This window comes from Microtus pennsylvanicus, chromosome 10 (genome assembly GCF_037038515.1).
Source record: "Microtus pennsylvanicus isolate mMicPen1 chromosome 10, mMicPen1.hap1, whole genome shotgun sequence".
In the NCBI taxonomy this organism is placed as follows: domain Eukaryota; kingdom Metazoa; phylum Chordata; class Mammalia; order Rodentia; family Cricetidae; genus Microtus; species Microtus pennsylvanicus.
This window is the reverse complement of record NC_134588.1, coordinates 24,818,857-24,846,596: the sequence shown is the minus strand read 5'-3', so window position 1 is coordinate 24,846,596 and position 27,740 is coordinate 24,818,857. Positions and strand designations below refer to the sequence as shown.

Sequence of the window (27,740 nt, the reverse complement as noted above, 5' to 3'; positions counted from 1 at the left end):
ACAGTAACAATAACGACAAAGTAAAATCAACATTATGAGGCTTGGGACCCGGGTCAGTGGTTAAAAGCACTTGCTGCTTTTGTAGATGATCCAAGTTCAGCACCCACATTAGGTAGCTCACAACCACCTGTAGTCTATAGCGTCAAGAGAGCCAACATCCTCTTCTGGACTCCATGAGCACCTGCATATAGCACACATATGCACCTGCACGTACACATGTATATACATAATTAAAATAAAAATATATCCTAAAGTTAAAAATAAAAAGAGACCATGAATCTGAAAAGCTGAGGAGGGGTGAGGGTACTGGGGGAGTTGGGGGAAGTCATGATGGATGGCTATCATTCATAAAAATTGTATAAATTTCAAATAGTCAAAATATTAACCATTGTAAAAGATACTAATGTAACCACTCTAAGAGCAATCTTCTTAGTGTGGAAACACATTTCTCATGCAAATGCAAATGACAAAAATCTGGGTTAGGACAGGGCAACTTGAAGTCCTGGAGTTAAATAATAAATATCTCTGGCAGCTTGACTTTCAGAGTAACATCCAATTTAAGGAATTCTGTAACTAAACCTATCCCCTACATTGAGAGACAAAGGAAGGGGAAGTTTAAAATTCTCTTTCTTTTGGCAATGAGTACAGCTCTCCTAAATGAGCAAAGCTAAAATTAGAAGTGAAGAAGTGTTCAGTGACAATTCTTTAAAAGATCTCCATCCTGCCAATGTGTCACCTAAGACACCAGCTCCACGGCCGCCTCTGCCCTTCGAATCTAGGCTTTGACACTTTCACAAGGCTCGGGACTGCTCAAAGGGTGGACTTCCTCTCTCCCTCGTCATACAGCTAAGATGTGAAGCCAGGAATACGGGGTAGAATCTTAAGTGAATTGATGATGACAGATTGACAAAACAATTGCATTAGTTAACGGTCATGTTTTGATTGAGCACGTATCGATTTGCAAACACTCCTGGAATTGAAACCACAGTGCAAGGTATTCCAATTAAATGTGTGCGTGTATTAAAAATCAGTGCTCTACAGCGTGACTAATTTATGATAATGTGTGTTGTCCTTTGAAAGTTGTAAATGCATTTGGAAAAGAATTAACTTGTCTTTTTTTTGTAAACAGACCATCAGCATAAGGGAACTGGTCAAGCCTTTATACATTTTATGCTCTAGTAATTTTTTATTGGATAGAGTGGGCTATTGATTATGGAAAGCTACTTTGAAAAGCAAGGCTCTCGGTTCCTCAGCAGATGGCTTTGCTAGCCAACCTACACAGATGTATTATTAATAGACTTCCATCACTATGCAGAGCACTTAACAGTACGTTAACTTCCTTACGCTAACCGGGGAACAAATCTTCCGTCCAGCAGGACTCATGAAACCACATTTACCAGTAATAGATAGATCCAATAAAAAAGGTGCCAATGTCCTTAGGAAATAATTTCAAATTCTTAGAAAACTTGTTTCGTTTCTGAAACAGATTCTCCGTGGTGTTCTGGGGTATGGCTCCTTTACTTCTCAATTGCTGCAGAAATCTGTTTAATTTAAACAACAATGGAAACCATGCCTCCTTAAAGAATCCATTAATCTATCTGACAACTCTTTATTGAGCTTGTACCATGTGTGGGGTATTGGGTGCAATGAGAGAAATCATGGGGAGAAGATCTAAAAGATGTGAGTGGTGATGTGTGTTAGAAGCCAGGTTGTGACCAAATCCAGAGTGTGGTTTCACTCCTTGCCTTATCTGGGGTAACATTACTTACAGTCGTTACAATCTGGAAAATTAGACCTGCTATACACAGGGAACGTCTGAGACCGTGCAAGCTCTCTGTAGTCACCCCTGTCTGGGATAGTTTCTACCTGATCGTTTTGATTGGGCTAATTTCAGATGCATTTTACAAACTGCCTTTCATTGCTTCACACACATTATACAATAACTGTATGCATGCAATAAAGGATACATGCAAGTTATTGTTCTCTATCTTTCTGGTGCTTGAGCAGACATTAATTCACCCAGTGTTTGCTGAGCACTGAATTTGAGTCAAATGCTATTCTAGGTGACTTGCTCTGGGAGGGGAAAAAGGGAGCAAGTAAGAAAGGAAAGGAGGAAGCGAAGGAAGGAGGGAGGGAGGGAAGGAGAAAGAAAGGCAAGCCCTAGGCATGTGTGAGAACTCCCTTGCTAAACTACTCTGTTTGGAAGAACATAGTATGCAAAATTCACAGGATAAGTAAACCAATGTTTTCCATTTCTTCCTTTCTGAATTATCCAACAATTAGCTTCATGACAGACTGAAACAGATTTTGAAGGGAAACTGCCCCAAAACACTTTATTATTTTTTATTTTTATTTTTTAATTTTTCTTTCAGTTTATTTATATGGTGCATTATATTGACAAACCATATGCTTCATATGTTAAACCATTCTGCATCTCTACAATGAAGCTAGTTTCATCATGATGAATAATTTTTTTGGTGTGTTCTTTTATTCAGTTTGTCAGTATTTTATTGAGTATTTTTGCATTAATGATCATGAGGGAGATTGGTTTGTAATTCTCCTTTTTGATTCTTTGTGTGGATTTAGTATCAGGGTAACTGTAACATCATAAAATTTCTTATTTTTTAATAGGCAAAGAAAAGAGAGAGAGAAAGAAAGGCTGATTTCTGGGGTTGTGTAACCAGCAAATCTGAAGGCAATGTAGGGGCCTGGAAATGTCTCTCAGCGTAACTTTCCATATACAGACTTTATGCCAAGGGTTTCTACCCTACCCATAACACAGATAAATTTACACATGTCAGTAACAAGGAAGGAAGGGGGGTTAACAGGACCCATCTATTCTGTGCCAGCGTGAAGTACTGAAACCACATTTAATAAATTGGCTTTTCTCTGCGGCAATGCTGCATAGTCTACGTGACACCGTTAGCCATGCAGCTTCTGCCTGGAAGTTTTCTGACGAGGTGTACTCTGCATTGGCCACTTCACCATCTGGTAGTGCTGCCTGCTACTCAATCCCAAACTTTAAATGATTATGTAAGGGGTTGAACAGCCATTTTCGTATGAAAACTTGTCTCCTGCAAGTGGCTGGCAGGAGGTGTCATTTCTAACAAAGATGTCCGCAGGTGACTCAATCAACATTCTTGTGTGATTATTACAAGTTTTTCCACTAGAACGGGGTTCTGTTGTAGTTCTTCCCTGAAGGGCTAGGAGTATGACTGGGCCCCGGCCTTTGCTTTATTAAGACTCTAGTAAACAAGGCTGCCTCATCTTGCACAAGTCCTTGAGAGTTTGGGCTTGTGGATCAAATCCTTTGGATGCTACCTGGGATACAGGAACAACCATGGTCCTAGGCATTTGTTTGTTTTCCTTTTAATATTTCTTTGTGGATTTCATATCATGTATTCTGATCCCCCATACCACCCTGTCCCCTCGAATCTGCCCTCTGTCCTTGTAATCTCCCCCCTAAAACAAAGCTAAATTTAAAAGAAAAACTAAAAACCAAACCAAGCAAAAATAAAAACAAAACCACAAACAAACAAAACAGAAGACTCTGGCCATGGAAGTTACAGTGTGGCCTGTTGAGACACACCGTTTACCCTTTAGTCTCTTCATCCTGCAAGTATTATTTACCGCTAGTCATTACTCTGGCTCCAGGCCTCTGGCTTCTGCTATATCACCTATAATGGCCTCTCACCGGGGTTCCTCTTGTATATCCTGTTGTTGTCCTTTGTCATGGATATCTCACTGTTTTGGATCTGTAGGTTTGTCTCCTTAACATGCTCCAACTGTTCATAGATTTTGTAGATGTTGGGGTGGGCCAAGACATAGCCCTGTGTCCAGGCCTGGGTCGTAGCTGGGTTGCTTCGCTCCCTCCCTTGTCTTCATTGTCACTACCCAGATGAGCTCTCCAGCAATGCCTAGGCTAGCTCACCCATAGAGCCCACAATAAAGAGCAGGGCAGTCAGCTTGCTCTTGGGCCCTCAGATCCAGGTCTCCCTCATTCATATTACCAGGGCCAATTACTATTTTGCCTAGGTAAGGCACAGGGTCCTCTCTCCCAACTGCTGTAGGGGGCATATGACAGGGAGGTCAACTTTCCTGTTCTCACACCCTGAGGGCTGACTCACCTGTAACCCCAACAACAAGGTCAGCTCTAGTGTGTGATTCCCAGGTGAGGTGCACACCTATGGTGAGGGGTGAGGCCCTCTTTCTCAAGTCTGGGAGTGGCTCTCCCCTGAGGGGTAGGGCCAACTCTCCTGCTATAAAATTCAGCTAAGATCAGAACCACCCATACCAGGACCAGCGAAGGGCAGGGCTGGCTCAGCACAGCATGGTTCCAATGACCCCTCTGCCATGGTTCTAGGAGTTTTTATAAATTGCATATCTTTTAGTGTCTGAGGACAGAAAGCAATACCCGATGGTAGAGGAAAATGCCAAAGAACTCAAGGTCAAGGGTGAAAAGGAGACTGATTTCTCTCCCATGCTTATCACCCACAGTGAGTGTTTAGGGCTATGCTGGAGCTGAGAGAGGAGCACACAATTGCTTTGGACTGAGTGATATTGGAGAAGGGAGTTTCTTTGGCTGATCTTGAGTCAGTGTCGAGACAAGCTTAGGGGTGTACAATGCTAATTCTTATTCAGTCCCAAATGTCCTTACAAGCAAAACATGGCTAGACCTTATCTTCCTTCAGATTAAGTCATGCAAGTTCCAACACGTTCTCATTCTCAAGAGTGCCTTAAAACTGGCCCCTCATATTTCTGCTTCTTTCAGTATACCCGTGTCAAGGACTGACTCGTTGGTTATGGCTGTAGGGAGTCAATGGAGCCCAGGATCCTCAACACTGCACTAGGGAAAAACACTTGTTTGCAGGGACTAAATCTCTTCTCCATCACATGCTTTTCTGGGAGTATTTGCCCCCTAATTTCCCAAGTGGTTATTCATGTTCTTTAAATAATATCCCTAACTGACATAGCCCTTGTTCAAATAAACTTTCTCTACTAACACAATTTAATTCTGTAAACAGTGCTGACCAAGACCACCACAGCATTCCAGAAGTTTCCCTCTGTACCTAATATTAGTATTTTGTTTTTTAACAACTCGGGCACCAAAAATAGATTTTATGTATGTTATTGTTTGTTCTTCCTTGTTACTGAAGTCTGTTTCCATGAAGGGAGGGGCATGTGTCTATTGTGCTCTCTGAAGTCACCCTGGCATTTAACCCCATGCTTGGCAAAGAACAAGAACTCTGTGTTTGTGTATTTGTTTAATGATCGGGCATGTTATCAATAGAAAAGACAGAGAAAGAGTAAAGCCAAATCACAATGTGAGGGTTTAATCAAAACAATGTGAAGACTCAGAACCATGCATTTTCCTGCTACAGAGAAATGGAGTGAATAAAATTGCTTGATGTATGTGGACACTCATGAATTCTGGGATGGAGATGTGGGCATTTGTATTTCTTAATAGATTTTTGTTTTCATTTCTATTGCTCACAATGAATTTTAATCACCAATGTCCAATGAGAAACAAAAGGAGATCTGCAGCCTTTATGCTGTGTGGTCCATCTTCCCTGTGGTAGGAGCCACAGCTTGGAACCCAAATAAATAAGAAGGGTGGCTGATGTCTCTGTTGTTATTCATTCATTATTTTTTGCCCATAACTAAGGAGAAACATTAGTTAACATAGCATCTCTGCAGGCAACACTGGTTGGTACTTCAGAGATTTCTCCAAGAAGCTCATTTCCAACAGGTTCATAATTTGAAAGAGTTTGATTTTGTTTTTAAATAAATGCCAAACTCATCCATGTGTTCAAACAACAGATCTAGGCCTGCTTGTCATCAGAAAACCTGCTAGTCTCTGCTTCCAGATATTAAATACCATGAATTATAAATGAATGGCAACCATTAAAGGACTTCACTTGGGGTGCATAATTATCACAGTCCCAACTTATTTTGCTGCTAAAGAATGGCACAGAGTGTTACATGCACCCAGATATATGTATCTCAATGGGGTGTCTACCGCCAGGGAAAACATCATGATTCTCAGAGTGATGTGGAGAGACTGTGAGTGAGTCTCCAGAGAGTCCCAACATATGAGAAACTCTCATCTTCCATGTAGCCTTCATATTTAGTTCACTTAAGGCCCTGTTATAATACTGGCCCACAATAGTATATGCTGACAGATCAAGATTCTATTCCTACAGGCACACTATTAAAAAATCTGAATTATATGCCCATGAGGAAGATTTCCAAAATACACAGAAACCATAGTTTTATTCATCCTGTGACTACTATAATCTGCTGTTCAAGGAAAGAGAGGATTTTCTTTATGCAAGGGTCAAAATTATACCACACCAGCAATGGCATCCCTTTGGTACTCTCTTTATGTCCTAAGCATTGGGCCTGGGATTTTACACACCTGTAATGTAAGTGATATAAAACTAATAATGCCACTATGAAGGAAAGTGTCCTAGAGAAGACATGTGCTTTTTTGAGATGTCACATCAAGTAAATGATGGACATAAAGTCTAATTACAAGCATCCCCAGGCTTGAAATAGAAAGAGATTCTAGTTATATCATCTGCAAGCCCCCAATTTACTTGAAATGAGTATTTTGCGACATGGTTGTACAATGAACAATCTGAGATAGATTCTATACGATTGTGCTGATTTGTGAAGGACAGTGAGCTGAACCCTACTGAGCTACTGATGTCAGGGGTGATAATCATCTGAATCTGGAGCTGCAGAGATGGGTCAGTGATTGAGAGGTGATTAAGAGTGGACTTCTCGTGCAGAGGACCCAAGTCCAGTTCCCAGAACTCACATCACAGAGCTCACAACCACCTGCAGTTCCATTCCAGAGGATCCAATGCCCTCTTCTAGCCTCCATGGGCAACTGATACTCATGTGTATAAATCCCAACACAGATATAATTTTTAAAAATAATAATTAAAAAATCTAAAGGATTATTTTAGCAAAATAAATAATAAATTAATAGCAACACTGACCAAGAAGGTAAGCAAGGCGTGGACTAGAAATCTTACGACAGAGACATATCTTTGAATTCCACAATGTACACATAATTCAGCGTTAAGGAAGATCCAGGTAGCACACAACCACTGGAACTCCTACCTGATGAGCCCCAGTGTTTTCCTTTAGGTTTTATAGCCAGCCACACTCAAAAAACAAGTGTATCAGTTGGTTTTGTCTCCAAATAATGGATTCATACAAGAAACCATTTTTGCCTTGTTTAATATTATTTGTGGGAAGAGGAAGCTCATCCTCATGTCTTCTAGACTACAAAATCTCTATAAAATGTCCTCTAGCAGTGAGTTCAGAACATCTCTCTGTTCCTAAAGATTTCCTAATAGACAACAAGCCTCAGAGGACTTCTACCCCGTGAGCTTGGAGTCTACCACAAACCCACAACCTAAAGAAAGATACCCTGAAGGCCTTTACCAAGTACAATACAGCCAGGCCACCCCTAAATGAATACCAAGATGTTAAAAATCCTACTTAAAATTGGTAGTGAGCCACTTTCCAATATCCTCTGGCTCTCTGGGGAATCTGGAAAAAGAAATTCTGGCACAGACTGGCAATATTACATGGGGCAAAAGAGAATCAGAACTTGGGTGCTGCAACTCGTTAGCAATGCAACATCATGGGACTATTTTATGTCTCTGACTGCCGATGGCCTCATTGTACAATGAGCATGTGATGAAGGGCTCCAGGCTAGTTACAAATAGTTACAAGTGTCACACCGGGTGAAAGTAACAAACACTTTTGTTATTTACTCTGTTTAAAGCACTACAGGAAGTAAATAGCAACAGAAGGTGAGAAAAACGAAGGCACTTTTGGAAAGCATACAGTACCAGTGCTGTAGAAACAGAAGGGGAATGGTGGGATCCTTCACACGAGGCCCTGCTCTTAAGCCGAATAACTAACAGAGCCTTGCCCTGAGAAAGATTCAGCAGAAACAAGTCCTGGCCAGGTTTCTTGATGTTAACTTTTCGATGGCCACTTCAAAGGTTATAGCTGTTAAAAATATTCCAAGGTGAAATACCTGGGACATGGCTGCAGAAGTTCCCCTTCAGCAATGCAGGTCTCCTTCTCAAGAAGTTCTGGGCATTCCTGGCCACCTCCAATTGCAATGTGCTTCACATGGCGGCTCCTGCTCCTGACTCCGGGTGACAGACTCCCAGAACGGCAGGTCTTGGAGCAGGGGCTCCAGGGGGACCATTCTGAAGTCTCACAGTCCTTTGGCATCACACAGGGTTGGACGGTTAGTGGGAAGGAATCTTGCATACATAAACTGAAAGAACAATAGAAAAGAGAATTAAAATATAGAGATTAAATGGATACAACCATCACAATGAAATTCTTACTATGAGAAAAAAAATGTTGAAAATCAAGTTTGAGCTTTGTGTGCGTGTGTGTGTGTGTGTGTGTGTGTGCCCTGCCAATTTGCACACATGTGAATGTCAGAAGACAACTTTGTGGAGTTGTCTTTTTAACATGTGGATCAGGCTTGGCAGCAGTGTTTAAACCCGCTGAAACTTCACACTTGCCTTAATTTGACATTTTAATAGGAATCACCTTTTAAAGCAACAGGCCTCAGGATAAAACAATAAAACATAGTACATGTTAAGAACATAAACTTACTGCAAATAGTGGAACATACCTACAGCTCCACCTACACAGGAGATTGAGGCATGAGAATGTTTTAAGACTCAGAGTTGACTCTCTTTCCTACACAGCAATAGAACTGCCTCACTCTAGAGAGACACTTGCAGAATAAACACTCTACCTTATCTCTTGCCCAGTGTCTCCCTCATGTTGTAAACTCTTATCAGTCACTGACAGGGTCTGGGCTGTGCTCTCTTGTAGCAGTGTTAGGCAGTTACACTTTATTATATTCGCTTTGCAGAGAGAAGAACTTGGGCTCATAGAGCCTACATGATTTGTGTACCATCTAATGAAGGTAAATAAAAGCTTTAGAGTAAGCTATCTATTCTTAGAACTACCGACATACTTTGTAAAATGTGGTACTGATTATGTTCCTACACACTATTTGGCTCTTAGCATCAATTTTTTTTAACATGCAAAATTTGAGTCTGACTGGGAAGGGGATATATGAAAGGCGATGAGGATGGCATCAACACTACAGCACTTGGACTGCTGAGGAGAAGCACAAGACAAGTTGGCTGGCAAGGCCATCATCGGTGCCAGGTTTCAAAGGGCATATGGGAGCTCTGCAGACCCAGGAGGAGTACTGCTCTATTCAGGGAAACTGTACACTTGGAGCCTTGAGATAGAACTACCCTGTCGAGATGTGAACCTGTGGAAAGTTGAGCCCAAATTTTCAAAGCACTTGACTTTGTGTAAATGACTTTTTAAAATGACTGCAATGGGTGTATTTACACTATAAGAACTGGCAAACGCTATAAATCAGTCTCTCTCTAATCATACAAGCCTGGTTGCTAAAGTTTTACAAGCACCATTGGGCAAAGGTCAAAAGGCCATTCGGTTTTGCTGAAGTATTAAAGGGCAAGTAGAAAAGTAGAGAAAGAGGAAGAAGTAGAGGATGCATGAAAAGTGGACCTGAGAAGTGAGAGAGATGGCGCAGTAGTCCCTTGAAGAGCCTGAACCTCAGCTCAGTTCCCAGCATCTATGTCAGGCACTGTGGGAGTTTGAATGTAATTGGCCTTCATAATCTTACAGGTAGTGGCATTATGAGGAGGTATGGCTTTGTTGGAGTTGGTATGGCCTTGTTGGAGGAAATGCATCACTATGGGGGTGGAGTTTGAGGTTTCCTTTGCTCAGGATACTGCCCAGTGATTCAGTTGACTTCCTGATGCCCTTGGTCAAGATGTAGCCAGCACCATGTCTGCCAGCACACTGCCATGCTTCCCATCATCCTAATTCTGGATTGAACCTCTGCAACTGTAAGCAAGCCATCCCAATTCAATGTTTTCTTTATAAGAGTTTCTGTGGTCATGTTTTCTCTTCACAGCAAGAAAAACCCTAACTGAGACAGAAATTAGTACCAGCGACTGGGGTATTGCTGTGATAACCCTGATCATGTGTTTGTTTGGAGAAATTTCTTTGGGTTATAAAAGCAGCGGAATGCTTAAAGCACTGCTTAATGTATCATACCAGTAAAGAAAGGAAGAGAGGTGCTAAGATTTATTTGAACTATTGGGGATTCAAGAAGTTTCAGAGGAGAATTTTAGCATGTTGTGTAGAGATCATTCTTATGATATTTTGGTGATGAAATTGGATACCTTTTGCCCTTGTCTGATGAGTTTGCCTAACACTAACATGAAGAGTATTGGCTTAATTCCATTGGCAGAAGAAATCGCAAAATAGCTTAGTATAGACTCTGTCATGTGGATATTAGTAGATTTTTAACTCTAATGAAGATTTGTAATGAAAAGGAGCAAGCTGAGCAGGATGAATTACAAAATGGAAATTTTAAGGGGAAAAGGAACATCAAAAAGTGGAATGGAATCAAGTCCTGAATTCAAGGAAAGAAACAGTTTAGACATAGAACAAAGGAAATGGTAACTTCAGGGCAATATCCCACCCAGCTAAATTTCCAACTTGTGAAAAGGAATTAAAGAAAACCTTAGAGTCATGTGTGGTGGTGCATGCCTTTAATACCAGAACTGGGAAGGCAAGGACTGGTCGATCTCTGAGTTTGAGGCCAGTATGCTCTACAGAGCAAGCAAGTATCAGGAAAGCCAAGCTTAGGCAACGGAGGACAGAAAGATGGTGAAAATGTAATTGAACAAACATTTCATAAAGATACAGAGTTTAGAGTTTTCCCCAGCTCTCAGTCTTGCTTTGGTCCAGTATTTCCTCACTATGCTCCCTTTCCTACATTTTGGAATGGTAATGTATATCCTATGCCTTATATGTTGAAAGTATGTGATCTGTTTTTTATTTTGATTTTATAGAGGATTACAGTCAAGAGATGGCATGAGTCTCAGAAGACTTTAAACTTTGTAACTATTAAACAGTGTTGAGACTGCTGTAGACTATGGGGACTTTTGAAGTTGGACAAAATGCATTTTGTGTTATGCTATTTTTACAAGCTTATGGAAGCCAGAGAGTGCAATGTGGTAGTTTGAATGCAATTGTTTCCTATGCTCAGGATACCACCCTGTGAGTCAGCTGACTTCCTGCTGCCCTCTGGTCAAGGTGTAGCCAGCACTATGTCTGCCTGTGCACTGCCATGCTCACCTTCATCATGATAATGGACTGAACCTCTCAAACTGTAAACAAACCCCCCTAACTCAATGTTTTCTTTATAGAGTTGCCTTGTTTTTGATGTCTCTTCACAGCAATAGGAACCCTAAGACAGGCACCTAACAAGCAACTGTCTGTAACTCCAGCTCTAGGAGATCTGCTGCCCTCTTGTGGCCTCCATAAGCACCTGCACTTGTATGCATATACTCCCACAGAGACACATAATCTGAAACAAAATAAATCTTTTTTTTTAAAGTAGGTCTGGAAAGATGTCATGTTATGGGTGATGGAACATTATTTTAATTGAGATTAAATAATTTTGAGTGGGGAAAAATCTACTCAAGAGGATAATATTCCATTTATTCACTGGCATTTCTTTATTTTTTGTCACTTTCTTATTATTAGTACTCACCTTATCCAGTCCAAAACACCCAAAAATTTGAGAAGGAAAGGATAATTTTCTTAGAAATGTATGCATGTCAATGTTTGACTCCCAAAATTAACCACATGCCTTGGCTAAATACTGAGCTGGACAAAGTTTTTTATAGTGATTCCTCCATCTCTAGGCATAATGTTTTGAGGTGTTTAACTTGGGAAAATATAAATAGTGGATATACCACTTGAACAAAGCAGAAGAAAATATGCTCATGGTTGCTCATAGTAGTGAGCAGGTTCTAGTGAGATTTTCAGATTCATATGTTTGCTAAGCCACTGAGGGTTAATGTCACACATTCTTAGAGGATATCAGATAAAGCTGTGATCCAGAGTTACATTTCTTAATCTCTGTTTGGAATGTGTTAGTTCTTAGAAAATGAAAAGGGCAGCACATCTCGTAAATTCAATGCCATGTGTTCTGAACCTGGGATAAAATGCATGAAGAAGAACCTCTGATCCACCTACCCCAGAAGACACTGTCAATCTCTCTAACCCACCTACCCCAGAACACACTGTCAATCTCTCTAATCCACCTACCCCAGAAGACACTGTCAATCTCTCTAATCCACCTACCCCAGAACACACTGTCAATCTCTCTAATCCACCTACCCCAGAACACACTGTCAATCTCTCTAATCCACCTACCCCAGAACACACTGTCAATCTCTCTAATCCACCTACCCCAGAAGACACTGTCAATCTCTCTAATCCACCTACCCCAGAAGACACTGTCAATCTCTCTAATCCACCTACCCCAGAACACACTGTCAATCTCTCTAACCCACCTACCCCAGAACACACTGTCAATCTCTCTAATCCACCTACCCCAGAACACACTGTCAATCTCTCTAATCCACCTACCCCAGAACACACTGTCAATCTCTCTGATGCACCTACCAGAGAACACACTGTCAATCTCAGTTGAAGGCAGTTATTGGGAAGGGCTGTCATTCTTCAGTATGACAAAATGGAACACTGGTGATCGATCGACAAAACATTGCTAGGATTTGAGTCCAGAAATTGTTATGTACTAAGCAGTAAGTCCCAGCATGTCAGAATGCAGCTTTATGGAAGTCTTTGGAAGAGGTAACCAATTTAAAACAAGACGTTAGGGTGAGCCAAAATCCAATATGGCTGGCTTCCTTGTAAACAGATCTCTCTCTCTCACACACACACACACACACACACACACACACACACACACACACACGAGAGAGAGAGAGAGAGAGAGAGAGAGAGAGAGAGAGAGAGAGAGAGAGAGCATGCGCCCCAGTGAAGATGCAGGCAAAGGCTGGGTAAACACAAGTTATAAAGGAAGGCTTTGGAGAGAAAGAAACCCTGCAATTGCCATAGTCTTGGGTGCCCAGTTTCCAGAATTTGAGAAAATCAATTTGTTTTGTGCATCAACCAAGTAAGTGACATTTACCACGGCAGTCCAAGCAAAGTAATTCAGAATCTATTCAACTCTTTCAACTCGCGTGTATGTTTTTAGGAAATAGTTTTCTTTCTCCAAACTGGACTTTCCTCTCCCTTCATAAACGAAGTTCTGGGGCCTGGGGAAGCAGCTTAGTCAAGAAAGCACTAGCAGGGACAACCACCAACCACCAGGGCCCAAGTGTGATCTATCAGCTTGATTCGGGGATAATGGTTCATGCTGATCATCTCAGTGCAGGGGCTGGGAGACAAGTGGACCCCAGCAGTTCACCTGCCAGCTGACCTCACCGAGTCAAGCAACCTGGAATTGCAGGGCTGCATTAACCCAGGATCATTTTGTAAAGAATTCCTAATCTCTTGCTTCCTTTATATTTTAATAAAGCTCATAAATCTCCCTGAAGGTGAGCATCCAAACTGCCTAGGTGGCGGGAGGAGACAGAAATCATAAATAAATAAATAAATAAATAAATAAATAAATAAATAAATAAATAAATAAATAGAAAGACAAGCAGAAAAAAAAAATCTCCCTGAAGGCATGTTGGTCTGGTTTAGGTGTTGTTTTTACAAGCCTATATCTCAAGGTTAAATTAATAATAATAACTAATAATAGTTGAAAGTACCATATCTTCCCCCTTTGTAGTTTAACCTGTGAATTCCTTGTAATGACGGCACTCTGAGTGCCCTGTGTGGTGCATCATAAATAGCTAGACCTTGTATTCTGCATCGTGGTTTCGAGGAATGAGCTTACCTTCTCGTCTATGGAGTCCCTCCCCCCCTGGTGAAGAAGAAGAACAATGCAGCGTGGTCTACTAACTCCCCCGGCCCCCAGATTTGTGGTGACCTTTTGTGTGAGCGAAATCACCCTCTAAACAACAACATACAACGAACAATACTGCCCACACCAAAATAAGAATCGATCCCTTTGTGGAAGGCAGCGCGCCTTTTTGATGAAACAGGCATAAGCTGTGGATTTGTCTTTCAAACTGGAGATGCTGTGATAATTATGCCTGCTTGACATTTATAGATCATGCTGTCAACTGTAAATTACCTCACAAGTACTCGGCTGTAAAGGGGATCTTTGAAACTTAGAAACGGCTCTAGCTCTTACCTCTCCTGGAAACGTAAGGACGTGGCTGTGCTTACAAATGAACAGAGACTGCTGTAGAATAGAAGTCATTACTGAGGTGTCCCAGGTCATTAGCCTGGCACTTAGGACTGCTTGAAAGCAGCACTAAACATTTAAAACAGTGTGGCGAAGAAGCTGATCCTCTCCCTTCCTAGTAAAGGCTAACATTATCCAGTGCCTTTAAATAGATGCAAATCCACAACTTCTTGTAAACCTTTCATGTCCACTGCAATCCTACTTCCTTCTTTGTTCTCTAGTTGTAACTATCCTTTTCAGTCTGCAGAACTGCACTTTTTCAGGTTATGTCTCATACTTTAGTTAAATATTTATGTGTTCATAAATAATATATAGCAGTGCCATTGATTTTTAAGTTTTTACTTAAATATTGCTATGTGTATATACACATAAAAGTTACTCTGGAAATAGTTCCTCATTAGCTTTGCAATTTCTGTCTATCCATGATGATGACACAGGAATAGTCCAGTTAAATCCTATTTCTGAATACTATTCTAACATGTAGGCTTTGTTTAGCAATAATTCACATTGTATATTTTGCCTGTTTCCACAGATAATGAATCCAACCTCTGTGTATGTTTGCACTTGACAGATATTGTAGAGTTGGGCTGGGAAGATGTGAGCAAAACTTCCTAGGGGCTTGGGGGAAGTGGCAAAAGAGAAAAGAGGTCAAGCTGTACTGTGTTAAAGATTCTACGAGGTCAAATGACTGAACTTAGTGATTATGGTGATTTAGGATGTTGCAGACTGGAGCTGAGTTCTACCCCTATGTCTAAACCACTGCTGTGACTATAAAAACTGGACAATGTATCTATTTAAATTGTTTATCTGATCTCTGTGTATATGTCACAGTTGTGTAACTTCGTCTTTCTGTGACTCTCCTAACAGTGAGAGCAGGGGCTGTCTCTAACTCTGTTGCCTGCTTTCAGGGCCCTTTCTGCTGCTGGATTAATAAAAGAGGAGGTGTCTAATCTCACTGCAACTTGATATGCCATGGCTGGCTGTGACATCCGTGGGAGGCCTGGCTCTATGTGAAGAGAAACAGTGGAGGAGGGAGTGGGAGTGGGGCTGGGAAGAAAGGGTGGGAGGGGAAAAGCTTTGATTGGGAAGCAAAAACAAAAACTAGTAAAAAACAAGGCAAAACAAAACTGTGCAACATGTTCTTAGGAAGTAACTGTTTCCCACCAATCCACAACTCAAGAATGCCACCCAGCAGCGTCTGAAACCTATTCACAGAGACGTCCTTTCCTTGTTCTGCTGCTAATATCTCATGCGATAACTTCCCCATGAGCATGGTGCTTGGTATAACCTGAATCAGTACTGCCTGGCGGTGGTATCTCACATTTGGCTCTAGAGTAAACCAGGACTTCTTTCTGAAATGAGAGCTATGTTTTCGCACCAACACAGCTTGCACATTTGAATTAGAGTTGCTCACATTTCACCTTTCTTGGGTGCCCCCAGGTTTGGTGCTTTCCATATGACCAAGGAGTTACTGAAAATACAGACTTCCCAATCTGTGACCTGGCCCATATGGATAGTGTACTGTGGCAGGAGGAAGAAAAGCTCCCTTGGTCCCCATGTCCTGCTTCTTGGAGTCTATGAGCATGTGCAAGTTTACACGGCCAGAGGGGCACAGTGCAAACAGTTAATGTAAGGGTCCTGTTGGGGTGATGACCTTAGAGAATCCCAGTGGTCAGGGGGTAATCCCCATCAATAAGAAGAGACAGAGAGGCAGGTCACATGGGATTTGAGGACGGCAAAGGTTGTGATGATACAGAGCTACAAGCCAAGGAACATGGAAACTTCGATGCAGGTAAAGCATGTGACCCCCCTGAGAACTCTCCAAAAGACACAGAATTCCTTTCCTTGTGTTAAGATGTTTAACTCTTTAGTATCTGGTGCACATGGCTTCCAAGCCAACTAAAGTGAAAAAGTGCATTCACACACGTCAATGTTCATAAAGGTGGAATAGATACGTAGTCATTCAGTTACACAGTTGGTCTTTATGACACAAATACCACCTTGCCATTTTACTTCTATTATTGTATATGCTATATCTCTGTAGACACTTTGTAAAATGTCACATTAAATCATAATTTTGAACCTTTTGAGGGTGTGTGCATGTGTAATATTTTGTATTTCCCATTCACCCCATTGCCAAATTTTCACAATTTATCTTCTGTAAAATCTCAGAGTTTCTGTCATTGCTCCAACCACATTTTGCTATTTAACTTCGTGCTTATAAATATATAGATCTTCTTCTTTGAAATCACTTTCAGCGATACTTTATATATTCAATTATTTTTTTATTTTCTTTGTTAATTTTTTTCCTACTTATTTTGCAAGAGTTATTTCAGGGTTTTATTGATTTGGAAAACAAACCAAAGCAAAAAAAAAAAAGCAAAGCAGCAACAACAAAAAAAGCCCTGTAAACAGATTTTTAATGTTCATGATTTCCTTATTTCTAATTTATCCTTTTAAATATATCATTGTCTGTTTTTAATTTCAGGACTATTGTATCATATATATGAGTAAACTTTTTCTATGTTTATTCTTATTCACTATATAGTCTCGTTTTATTTCAAGTACTGATTTCTGTTTATTTTTGTCTCAGTTCTTCATGTTGGACTGAGGTCAGCTTTCTCATAGTACTGACATTAGAAATTACAGAGGAAGACTCCAGCACAGATTAAAAGCTCTTTGATTACATGTGGGGCTCATCAAAAGGGCAGACATTACTATCAACTAATCATTCAACGACCAGATCATTTGACCAGAGTCCCTCAGTTAGTAGTCTTCCCTGGTCCTTATTCATCAGCATGCCTTTGTCAAGAGAAGAAGGCCAAGTCCCCAGCTTGATGTGTGGAGATGTGTGTCAGCTCATAAATGCTGACCAGGGCAACTATTTTCTTTTTACAATACTGAAAAATCAACCCAGAGCCTCATGAATATTAGTTGGGAGTTCTACCATGCTGCTCCAACTCAGACACTGACTAGGGAAGAAAACAACACTGTGTGACTCTCCACTGGGCCTGGATGACCGCAGAACAAGAGTTCCCTGTACCTTGTGTACTGGAAACACTGTTCTACTGCTTAGCACCTGTAATTCCTGATGCTTCCAGAGTGCTGTGTTAGGACAGAACAGTTTATGCTGTAGTAACCAAGAAACCCACATCTCAACGTTTTATCAAAATAACCATCTCCTGTCACCTCAGTTTCGATTATTTATTCTGTTGTTTGCCATTATCAAAGTTCACTGCCACTTATTCTACCATGAGGAGGTCCTTCCTGCCTCAGTCTTCAGACTATGCCTCTCTTAGAGATCCACCATCTGAAATACATCAGAGATTTCCAAGTTCACATTCAAACCAGAAGAAGAATGAGTAGGATTTTGTCTCAGGGTGACTGAGGACATTAGCCTAACTGTGCTTATATCATTCCTCCCCAGGTCATTGGTCACATCTTAGCGAAAGACTTTCCCATGGGCCATGGGAGATGTGAAAATGTAACAAACGCACAGATGTATGCTTAATGCAGTGTATCAACTGAACCACTCTGTGTGTCCTCCAAGTGGAGGAGAATCTCCATCTTGCCTTGAGAGTTTACATCTTTATCCATTTACTATTATTTAAGTGAGAACTCATAATATAGAAGAGTGTGTTGTATTTATTCTGCTGCATTTAATTGGACATCTGAAAAGTTACATGACTCAGAGCCTTGCAAAAGCCACAAAACGATCTACTCTATAATATATCAATATATTCCTAGAGAGTTAAATCTCCCTCACACGTGGTTAAAAAGTACAGATTAGAGTAATTAAAAATGTATGAGGAAAGTCTCTAACTAAGAACCTATTTCAATTTCTATTCTCATTTTGTTCTAAACTACATAATATCGATTTATAGAATTTAATGCCACCAAAGTAGCTTCATAGTTAAAATGCATTTTTTTTCAGAAATGAAATTGCCAATAAGAGAGCATTTTGGGGTAGTCCAGATAAAGCAGTGGGCCATTCCAACGTGTGTCTGTCCCGTCCATTTAGGAAATACTGTTGTCATCCATACAGCAGCACATTGCTCAAATTGTGACATAAAAGCAGGATAATGGGCACTTCGACCACTACCCAATTTTAGCTGGGTGGAACCTTTGAAAGATCACATCATGAAAATAATACCAAGAAATGAAATGACAGTGGAGACCAGAACCAGAGCCGAGGTAGAATCAAAGAAGACAGACCTGGGTGATCATATGTGATATGTGCTATTAGTGTTGCTGAATTTGGGGTTCTGCCACCTGTCAGGCACAGGGGGACACACCAACAAAAAGATGGCGAGGATGAGAACTTGAAAGGAAGTCTGCACACACCAAGGCCTGTGTGAGTTCCTGCAGGGTAAGAACATTGCTCTACCTGACCAGTCTTACTAGTCCCACTAGTCCAAAGACATAGGGAGAAGAAGAACATTCTTAGCGCTGTCTGGAAGATAATTTCTGAATGCAAAGTTACTTCAGCTTTCCAAGGAAAGCTCTTGGCACTATCAGGAGGCTTTTTCTCAAAGACTTTGTAAATAATCTCTACAGCCTCCTTTCTTACCAAATGAACCTGACGGATCTCTCACTTTACCGATTCAGTTGCCTAGTTCAGGCCAGGGTTTGGAAATAAGAGGAGAATCAGCTTTTTCTTCTCTAATGCTCAGTAAAACCAAACCGTAGTATTAAACCAAACCTCAGTATTAAAATTCCTCTTAATTTCATGATACATACAATTTTGAATTTTTCAATAGGCAATAAACCTAAAATCACATTAAAGCTAAAATAGCAGTATGAAATTCTGTTTATACGCTGTTTGGTTGCTCCTAGGGAACAGAGATTTCTCCATAGATACAGAGGTAAATACACAGACATACTGCGGCATTAAAGCCTCCAGAAGGAACCCCCATGGTGTGCTATTGCAGTAAACTGAAATGTTTTTAATACTATGATCATCTCCTGTCACCAGAAAACTTTATTCAGCAGAGATTTAAAATGCAGTGAAAATTTCAGTTAGAGGAGATTTTATCCTCTCCAAATTTCTTAGACAGAATCCTAAGAATGATGTGCAGGCACCGATTTGAGAGTGCGTGCTGCTGAGGAAAGACAAAGGCCACAGAGCCATCATCTGACGCCTTAGCCACCGTCTTCCTTTTTTGCAGAAGAAAACCAAGTCCCAGAAAGAGAAGTGATTTAGTGATTTTTCCTTCCTTCCTTCCTTCCTTCCTTCCTTCCTTCCTTCCTTCCTTCTTTCTTTCTTTCTTTCTTTCTTTCTTTCTTTCTTTTTGTTCTTTCTTTCCTTTGTTTTGTTTTCTTTTGTTTTGTCTTTCGAGGCTGGGTTTCTCTGTGTCACAGTCCTAGATCTCCTGGAATTAGTTCTTGTAGAACAGAGATCTACCTGCCTCTATCTCCTGAGTGCTGGGTTTTAAGGCGTGTGCTACCACTGCCAAGTGAGAAATTATTTTTTTTTTAAATCAGAAAATTACACAGGTGCCAAAGCCAAAATTGAAGAACTTCTTTTTAGTTCATTTTTCTGTTTTTGACTGGTTAAAACAAGTAAAATTCTTGTTGTTGTAAACTTAGATTTGTCAGGTTCTAAGTTTTTATCGGAAAGAAAAACCTATCTTTAACTCAGCCTTGGGTGAGTGCAGTTATGTCTTAACTGAAATTCTCTTCTTCCCATCTACTCCTCTAAAAATAAACCTGATTGTGGAAAGGAAATTTATATTTACATTATCCTGGCATTCCCATCCTGGAGACAGAATATGTTCTCTCTCTCTCTCTCTCTCTCTCTCTCTCTCTCTCTCTCTCTCTCTCTCTCTCTCTTTCTCTCCCCTCCCTTCCCCAGTGATAGGACAATGATACTCTCTTAGAAGGAACTTTAACTATTACTACTCAAAAATTTTATTCTAAATGGCCAAAAGTACTTCGTCCAAGTAATTCAATTTAGAATCTTGAGACAGTGATGTAGCTGTGAAGGAAAAAAAAATGCCAATACCTAATAAGATTTGTATAGATCTGTCTTTTCACTGTATTACTAGAAAGTTTTACTAGAAAGTTATCTTTCAAAAGACATACTTACAATAACAACAACAATACAGGCCCAAGAGTTTACTCACTAGAAAAATAAACATTAACAGAAATACTGAAAATAAATCTCAACCAATAAAATAAAAATAAAAACACTATGACCAGAAAACACAAAGTCTGAGAAAGGATTTCATGATGGATGACATGATGTCATATAAAGAAATAGCTATATGCAAAAAATCAATGAGCATTGCCACAACTTTAACCACCCTGGAATATGTTCCAAAGGCTCCTAAAAAGCTTCCCCAGAAAAAGAGAGGGCATCAAGGCAATGACTAAAGCCCCCAAAATTTTTAATAAATGGCAGTAAGAAATTTCTCAACCTTAGAGAAAGAAATTGACATCTGAATACAAGAGGCATTTGCAACCTCAAATAGACATGAACAGAAAATAATCTCTCAGTGTAATATCATAGTCAAGATGTCAAAACTTCAAAGCATAAAATGACAATATGAAAAGGTATAATGGAAAAATGCCAATGTACATAAAAAGACAGAAGTATTAGAATAATAGTGGCTCTCTCGTCAGCAATCAGCAGAATGAATGGAATGATGTATTTCAAGCCCTGAAAGTAAATAACTGTCCGCCAATATTTCTATGTTTATTAAAAGTTATCTTTTAAAATTTATAAAGAAACCAAACTATTGTAAGATGAAAGCATCTCAGGATATCCAAGACAGCACTTCAAAATATAAATGAAGGAGTGCTCTACACAGAGGAAGAAGAAGGACAGTACCAGTCATTAGATGTGGTAAAGAAGGAAGTTCATGAGAAGAACAAACTGAAGGAAAATCAGAAAGAATCCATGTTACCCAATGTGCTAAGCCAGAAGATCTCTTATTCTAATGGGGGAGGAAGAAAAGATCCAACAATACAGAAACAAATCAGAACCAATCACAGGAACTAGTCAGTTCTCATTGATAACCTTAAATTTGGCTTCTACTCACCTCTTAAAAGACAGAGTGTAGCTTACTAAATTTAAAATCAAGGTCCAAAAAGAACATGGAATTAGGTATATAGGGAGGGGAGGATAATTTAGGAGGAGATGGGGAGGGGAAAGAATGATCAAGAAATAAAAAAAAAAAAACAGACATATATCACTGGCAAAAAAGAGAGTAAAAGGGGAACCTGGCTAAAAGAGAGAGTAGCTGTAAACGTGAGTATGCCCATGTCTTCCCAACTGCACAAGAGGAACCCACCATTGCCGAGCAGTGACAGTGGGGGTTTCAACACCTCACTCATCTACCAAACCAACACAGAAGCTGTTCTCTCTGTAAGCTGTTTTTTTTTTCAGCAGATTATTTTTTATTACTTTATAAATAATACCAATCAAAATTTCCACTTCCTCACCTCCTTCCACTTTCCCTCCTGCTCCACCACTCCCCCTCCCCCTCCAGTTCTAAGAGAGGGCAGGGTACCCTGCCCTGTGGGAAGTCCAAGGCCCTCTCCCCTCTACATCCAGGCTTAGGAAGGTGTGCATCCAAACTGACTAGGATTCCAAAAAGCCAGTACATGCTGTAGAGACAAATCCCTGTGCTCTTATCATTGGCTTCTCAGTCTGCCCCAATTGTCAACCACGTTCAGAGAGGCCAGTTTGATCCCATGCTCATTCAATCCTAGTCCAGCTGAATTTGGTGAGCTCCCATTAGCTCAGGTACACTTTCTCAGTGGGTGGACCAACCCTTCGTGGTCTTGACTTCCTTGCTCATGTTCTCTCTTCTTCCACTCTTCAACTGGATTTCGGGAGCTCAGTCCAATGCTCCAGTGTGGGTCTCTGTCTCTATCTCTATCCGTTGAGAGACAAAAGTTCTATAGTGATATTCAAGATATTCATCAGTGTGACTATGGGACAAGGCCAGTTCAGGCATACTCTTCTCCACTGCCCAGGGTCCTAGCTGGGGACATCCCCATAGACACCTGGGAACCCCTCTAGAGCCAAGCCTCTTGCCAACCCCAAAATGGCTCCCTTTATTAAGATATTTTCTTCCCATCTCCCATATCCATTCTTCCTCCATTTCAACCATCCCACTCCCCCAAGCTCTCACCAACTCTCCCCTTCTCCATTCTCTCTCCCCCTCTCCCCTTCCCCCCCCCACCTCCACCCCCATGCTCCCAACTTTTGCCTGGTGATTTTGTCTGCTTCCAATTTCCAGGAGGATCTATATATGTTTTTCTTTGGGTCTGTGAGCTGGTTTTAACTGCTCCTTGCAGAACTTCCCACCTGAGAGGAAGAAAACTAGCATTCATGGTGGCTGAAACCAAGTTAATATTCAATATATTAAAAATAAAATTACAGCGATATGGATGAGGAGAGAAACAGATATGAAAATCAAGACGTAGTGGGGAAAAATGTTTCTTCCTTTCCTCTTCTCACCAACACAAGGGGCAATCGCATGACCTTAGTTTCTAAGAATGAATTGTCAGAATTTGCGAAGGCAGTTGACATTTGTTTATGCTTGGTGAGGAGCAGGAAAATAGCTCTGGTTCAGGGACATCCATAAAAGAACAGAGTAACGACTGTAGCTGAGATGCCGAGGTGATGGTTCTTTCTATAGTCTTAAGATGTACCCTGTTTCAGGTTTCTTTCTCTGGGGATGCAATGCTGTGTTTATTCAACTAAAGTGATCTGAGGAGTTAAATTGTATTTAACACTGTCCAAATGATCATGGGTCTTAAAATGATGCCCATATCAAATGTTCTTCTGAATCAGAATAAAAGTCAAATAATTTCACCTAAAACAAAAACAAAAAACAAAACTATGGATTGTGTTCTGTTCTTAACATAGATGTACTTCTACTCTGGTAATTAAATGTGAAATAAAAAAAACTTAAAAATAAACATTCCCATTTCATGAATTAAGGTATTATAAAGAGTCAGTAGCCACTGATAGAGGAAGAAAGACTGATAGGATGTGTGGCCCACGGGTGTGTGTCTTTCTTTCTTTCTTTCTTTCTTTCTTTCTTTCTTTCTTTCTTTCTTTCTTTCTTCCTTCCTTCCTTCCTTCCTTCCTTCCTTCCTTCCTTTCTTCCTTTCTTCCATTTTTTCTTTTGGTTTTTCCAGACAGCGTTTCTATAGTTTTGGAGCCTATCCTGGAGCTAGATCTTGTAGACCAGTTTGGCCTCGAATTCACAGAGATCCACCTGCCTCTGCCCCCTGAGTGCTGGGATTAAAACAATGTGTGCCACCACTGCCCAGTCCTAACAGGTGGCTTTAAAGGTAATAATAGATCTGAAAAGAGAGACTCATCAAAGTGAAGGAGAAAGATTAGGAGAGGCAATGATACTATTATAAACAAAAGCTCAAGGGAGTGGGGTGATGGCTCAGTGGTTAAGAGCCTTTGTTGCCTGTGCAGAAGATCCATGTTTAGCTCCCAGCATCCACACAGCAGCTCCAACCATCTGCTGAACTCCAGTCCGATGTACCTGATTCTGGCCTCTGTGAGGACTGCACACACATGATGCACTTACACACATGCAGGTGAAGCAGTCAAAGACAGGAAATAAAATAAATCGATCATTAAAAAGAATTGAAATATAAGAGCAAATCGATGATGATGAAGGGAGCAGCACAGAGAATCATGCCCTACTCACCACTGCAGATATTAAATGTAAAAGGAAAATCGCTGGGGGTGTTTATTGAAGGACATGGTAGTCGATGAGATGGCCGGAAAAGGGCATTCATTAAAGCTGTTTCCTAGACCGAGAAAGTGACTTTCAGCAAAGCCCTGCAGGAGCTGCATTATGGAAGTGGAGGCAGTTTTTTCCTATACCGTGGGCACAAGAGCTAGCAAATGCCCTAGTCAAAACCGACGAAATGCAAGAGCACTGTCGTTGTAGCTCCCCAGAGACCAACAAAGGGCAGCAGGCCTAAACATAGAAACATCACAGAGTGAAGGCGGTTTTACATTCAGACAAGGCATGGAGATTAGGACAAACTTAAAGGCTCAAATGATAGCAATGTTTTCCCTAGACACTGAAAGTACAATAGCATGTCACAGTCATGGTGTTATTGATCCTCTTCTCCTGCTGTGATTACCTGGACAAGACCTATACTAGACTGGCCTGTTGACATTCCACCACGGAAGCAGGGAGGTCCTCACTGGCCCAACCCTCCCCAAGGATCTCTAGGCAGTTAATAGTTGTGATAGGAAGAGAAATTTTTCTCCATGGTGTTGTGAAGGGTAAGTAGCCCATGCTCCTGTAAATAACCCATCATCCACGTTTCTGTAAGTAACTCTAATTAAACTCAGTGAGTCGCCAAAACAAAGAAACAAAAACTGGACACCAAAGCTGGATGGGAACTTTAGAAAGAGGATAGGAATCAACAGGAACAGAGAGGAACAGTTACAGTAACAGAGGCTGGATATGATCAAAATATACACACATGTGAAAATAGCTTTAGTAAACCCATCAGATATGATTAATACATGCTTACATAAAACTAAAAGGGAAGGAAGGGCTATGGAAAGAAATTTCTTTGGGGAGATATATTTCAACTTTTCCATCATTCCTGTGGGGCAATGCCAACACAGTTCGGGGAGTCATCCAGAAATGAGACAGCTCTGTCAACCACAAGCTCAAACAGCTTGGCAAGGGCACCACTTCTGTCTTGGCAGTAGAAGGTGGAGGCACAGAAATGCCCTCACTCACACCATATTTCCTAACAGCTTGATCATTCCGTGGCAGGATGTGAGGCATTTCATAACCCTTGATGACTAAATGAAATGAATGTTCCTGAGATACGATGTCATGGCATAATGTGGAGAGAGCTGGTCTGGTTCAATATGCTGCCTGAAATGTTAAACAGAACACAGGGACCTCTGATGTCAATCTAGGCATGCAAGGGTCTTAGACATAGAAGCCACATAGACTGACAAACAACCCTTATATCCATCAGAGAACTAATGTCCAAAGGTAATTATCTGAGCCCAAAATTGCAGAGGCAAACAGCTAAGGAAAACAAACATAGTCTATTGAAAGAAAAGCAGAAGCAGAAATCAGACCTTCAGGCCTGACAGGGCAGGGGAACCTAACAAAGGTGGATTGAGGTTCAGTGTGGACAGTTAAAAAACTCCTGGTAGACTCAGCTCCTTGGGGATCCTTTCATGAATCTTACCTCAAAATTAACAACTGTTAGCAAATCATAGCTTCAGGAAACTCAAGGAAGATGGTGCAGGGCAAATACTTAGAAGAAAGGAACAAACACACACCTACACACAAAGAGACAGTAACACTCACCTATCACATCACTCTTCACAGATACCAGCAGCAAGAGACACCTACACACAAAGAGACAGTAACACTCGCCTATCACATCACTCTTCACAGATACCAGCAGCAACAGGTGCTGGGATGCAAAGACACAGGGATTCCTTTTCATTGGTTGTAAGAATATAAAGTGCTCTCGACACCCTAGGAAAAGTTGGCTGTTGTGGAATATTAGTTGAAGATGAGTTACTTTCGTTTATGCTGTGGAAGGTTTGTTTAATGATGCAAAGATGTGTTGCCCTCTTCTATGTTGCATCTGTTTAACTCCGTGAAACTGTGTTACTTTGACTGCCTAAAACATTTGATTGGTCTAATAAAGAGCTGAATGGCCAATAACGAGGCAGGAGAAACGATAGGTGGGGGAAAGATTGAGGAGCTGGCTGGAGCAGGGGAGGCAGTGGGGAGAAAAAGGAGAAGGGCTCCAGGGGCCATATACCTAGCTACACAGCAAGCCATGGAGTAAGAAGTAAAGAAAGATATACATAAATAGAAAAATGTAAAAGCCCAGAGGCATAAGGTAGATAGAATAATTAAAGTTAAGAAAAGCTGGCTAGAAACAAGCCAAGCTAAGCCCCCCCCCCAAGAGTAAAGAGTTAAAAAAAACCAGACAGTTGGCATTTCTTCTTTAATATTTTAATTTAATTTAATCGCATGTGTGTACCTTTGGGGTATATGCCATATGTATGAGAATGCACTCAGATATCACAAGAGTTTCAAATACTCTAGACCTGCAGAGACTGGAGAGTGTGAGAAGCCCCCATGGCTGCTGGCAAATGACCTCAGGTCCTCTGCATGGAGGTGTACTCTAAACTACTGAGCCATTTCTCCCTGCCACACACTTGACAGTTCCTTACAGGAGCCAAGAACACCATTCCCACAGTGACAATGCTCCTTAGGATCTACACAAAAGAGTTGAAACAGTGTACACATAAATATCTGTACAATTCTTTCTACTGTATCTGTATTCATGATAGCCCCAAACTTGGAAGCAGCCAAAATGATCCTTGGGGAATGGAGAAAGGACCTATGGTACCATAGTCTACCTTAGTCAGTGATGGGAAGGAAGTGGACACTGAGCTGAGGAGATGTCTCAGTATTTGAAGCAACCTGAATTAAATCCTCAGCACTCACAGTAAAAGCCTGGTGTGCCTGTGCACACACACACATAATTCCAATGTTCCTGGGAGTGTAGACATTAGGATTTCTGGGGCTTGCTGGCTGCCAGCCTTGCTCCAGATTCAGTGAGAAGCGCTGTGGCAAGAGAAAGAGAGTTGACATCCTCCTCAGACCGCTGGGCTGGCATAGGCATGTACAAGTATCACTCACATACGGAAAATGGCAAGGAGAAAGAGCACTGGGCTAAGCCATGGATGAAAGAAATACACACTGGGAAATGAAAAGAAATCAAAGGAGGTTACATGCTACATAATTACAACTCGGTGACATTCTGAAAACTTAGGAAGTTTGAGACTGGGAAATGAACAATGGTCTTGAGGACTTTGTGGGGGTGAGAGTGAGCATCAATTCTGGAAGATGGTGCGATGATGGAGACATGTTGCTGTCTACTTGTGCAACCCATGACTTCTATGAAGAGCAAAGACAGATGCAAGCCCCAACTCTAAATGTGTTATTACCGGTCTCGATTCAACAGCTATCACCAAGTGCATGTTCGGGACTAAATTGCATCTCCTGAATTGAGACTTAAACTCCTTTTGGGAGTTGGGAACTTTGAAAATTGCCTAGGGCATGAAGGGGACCCTTGGGTAAAATTTAGCACTCATACAAAGGAGCTTAATCATACAGCTTTTCTTTCCTTCTTTCTCTTTCCACACAAAGGCATGTATAAAAGCTGGACTGGAGGCTGGGAAGAGATCTCTCATGAGGAAACAAATATCCTCCCTCCTTTATTTAGGGCTTTCCATCTTCTAACCATGAAATAAACTGGCTCATGTTGATGATCCTAAACTATATCATCTCTTTATAACTACATCTTAGTAAGGTTCACCATATTATAACAGAAGTACTATGGGCTACACAGCTTTCAAGAAACAAAATATTAGTAACAGCTCAGAGTCAAGAAACAGAGCATGGTGCCA

The 27,740-nt window shown here is 40.9% G+C and overlaps 1 protein-coding gene across 1 annotated transcript in view; it reads right to left on the bottom strand.

Moving 5' to 3' along the window:
- Nucleotides 1–27,740, bottom strand: part of Thsd7b (thrombospondin type 1 domain containing 7B) — an 857,540-nt gene that overhangs the window by 509,777 nt on the left and 320,023 nt on the right. The window contains exon 4 of the mRNA XM_075987816.1: nt 8,063–8,311. Coding sequence (XP_075843931.1) covers nt 8,063–8,311 — 249 coding nt within the window. The remainder of the gene's footprint in view (nt 1–8,062; nt 8,312–27,740) is intronic.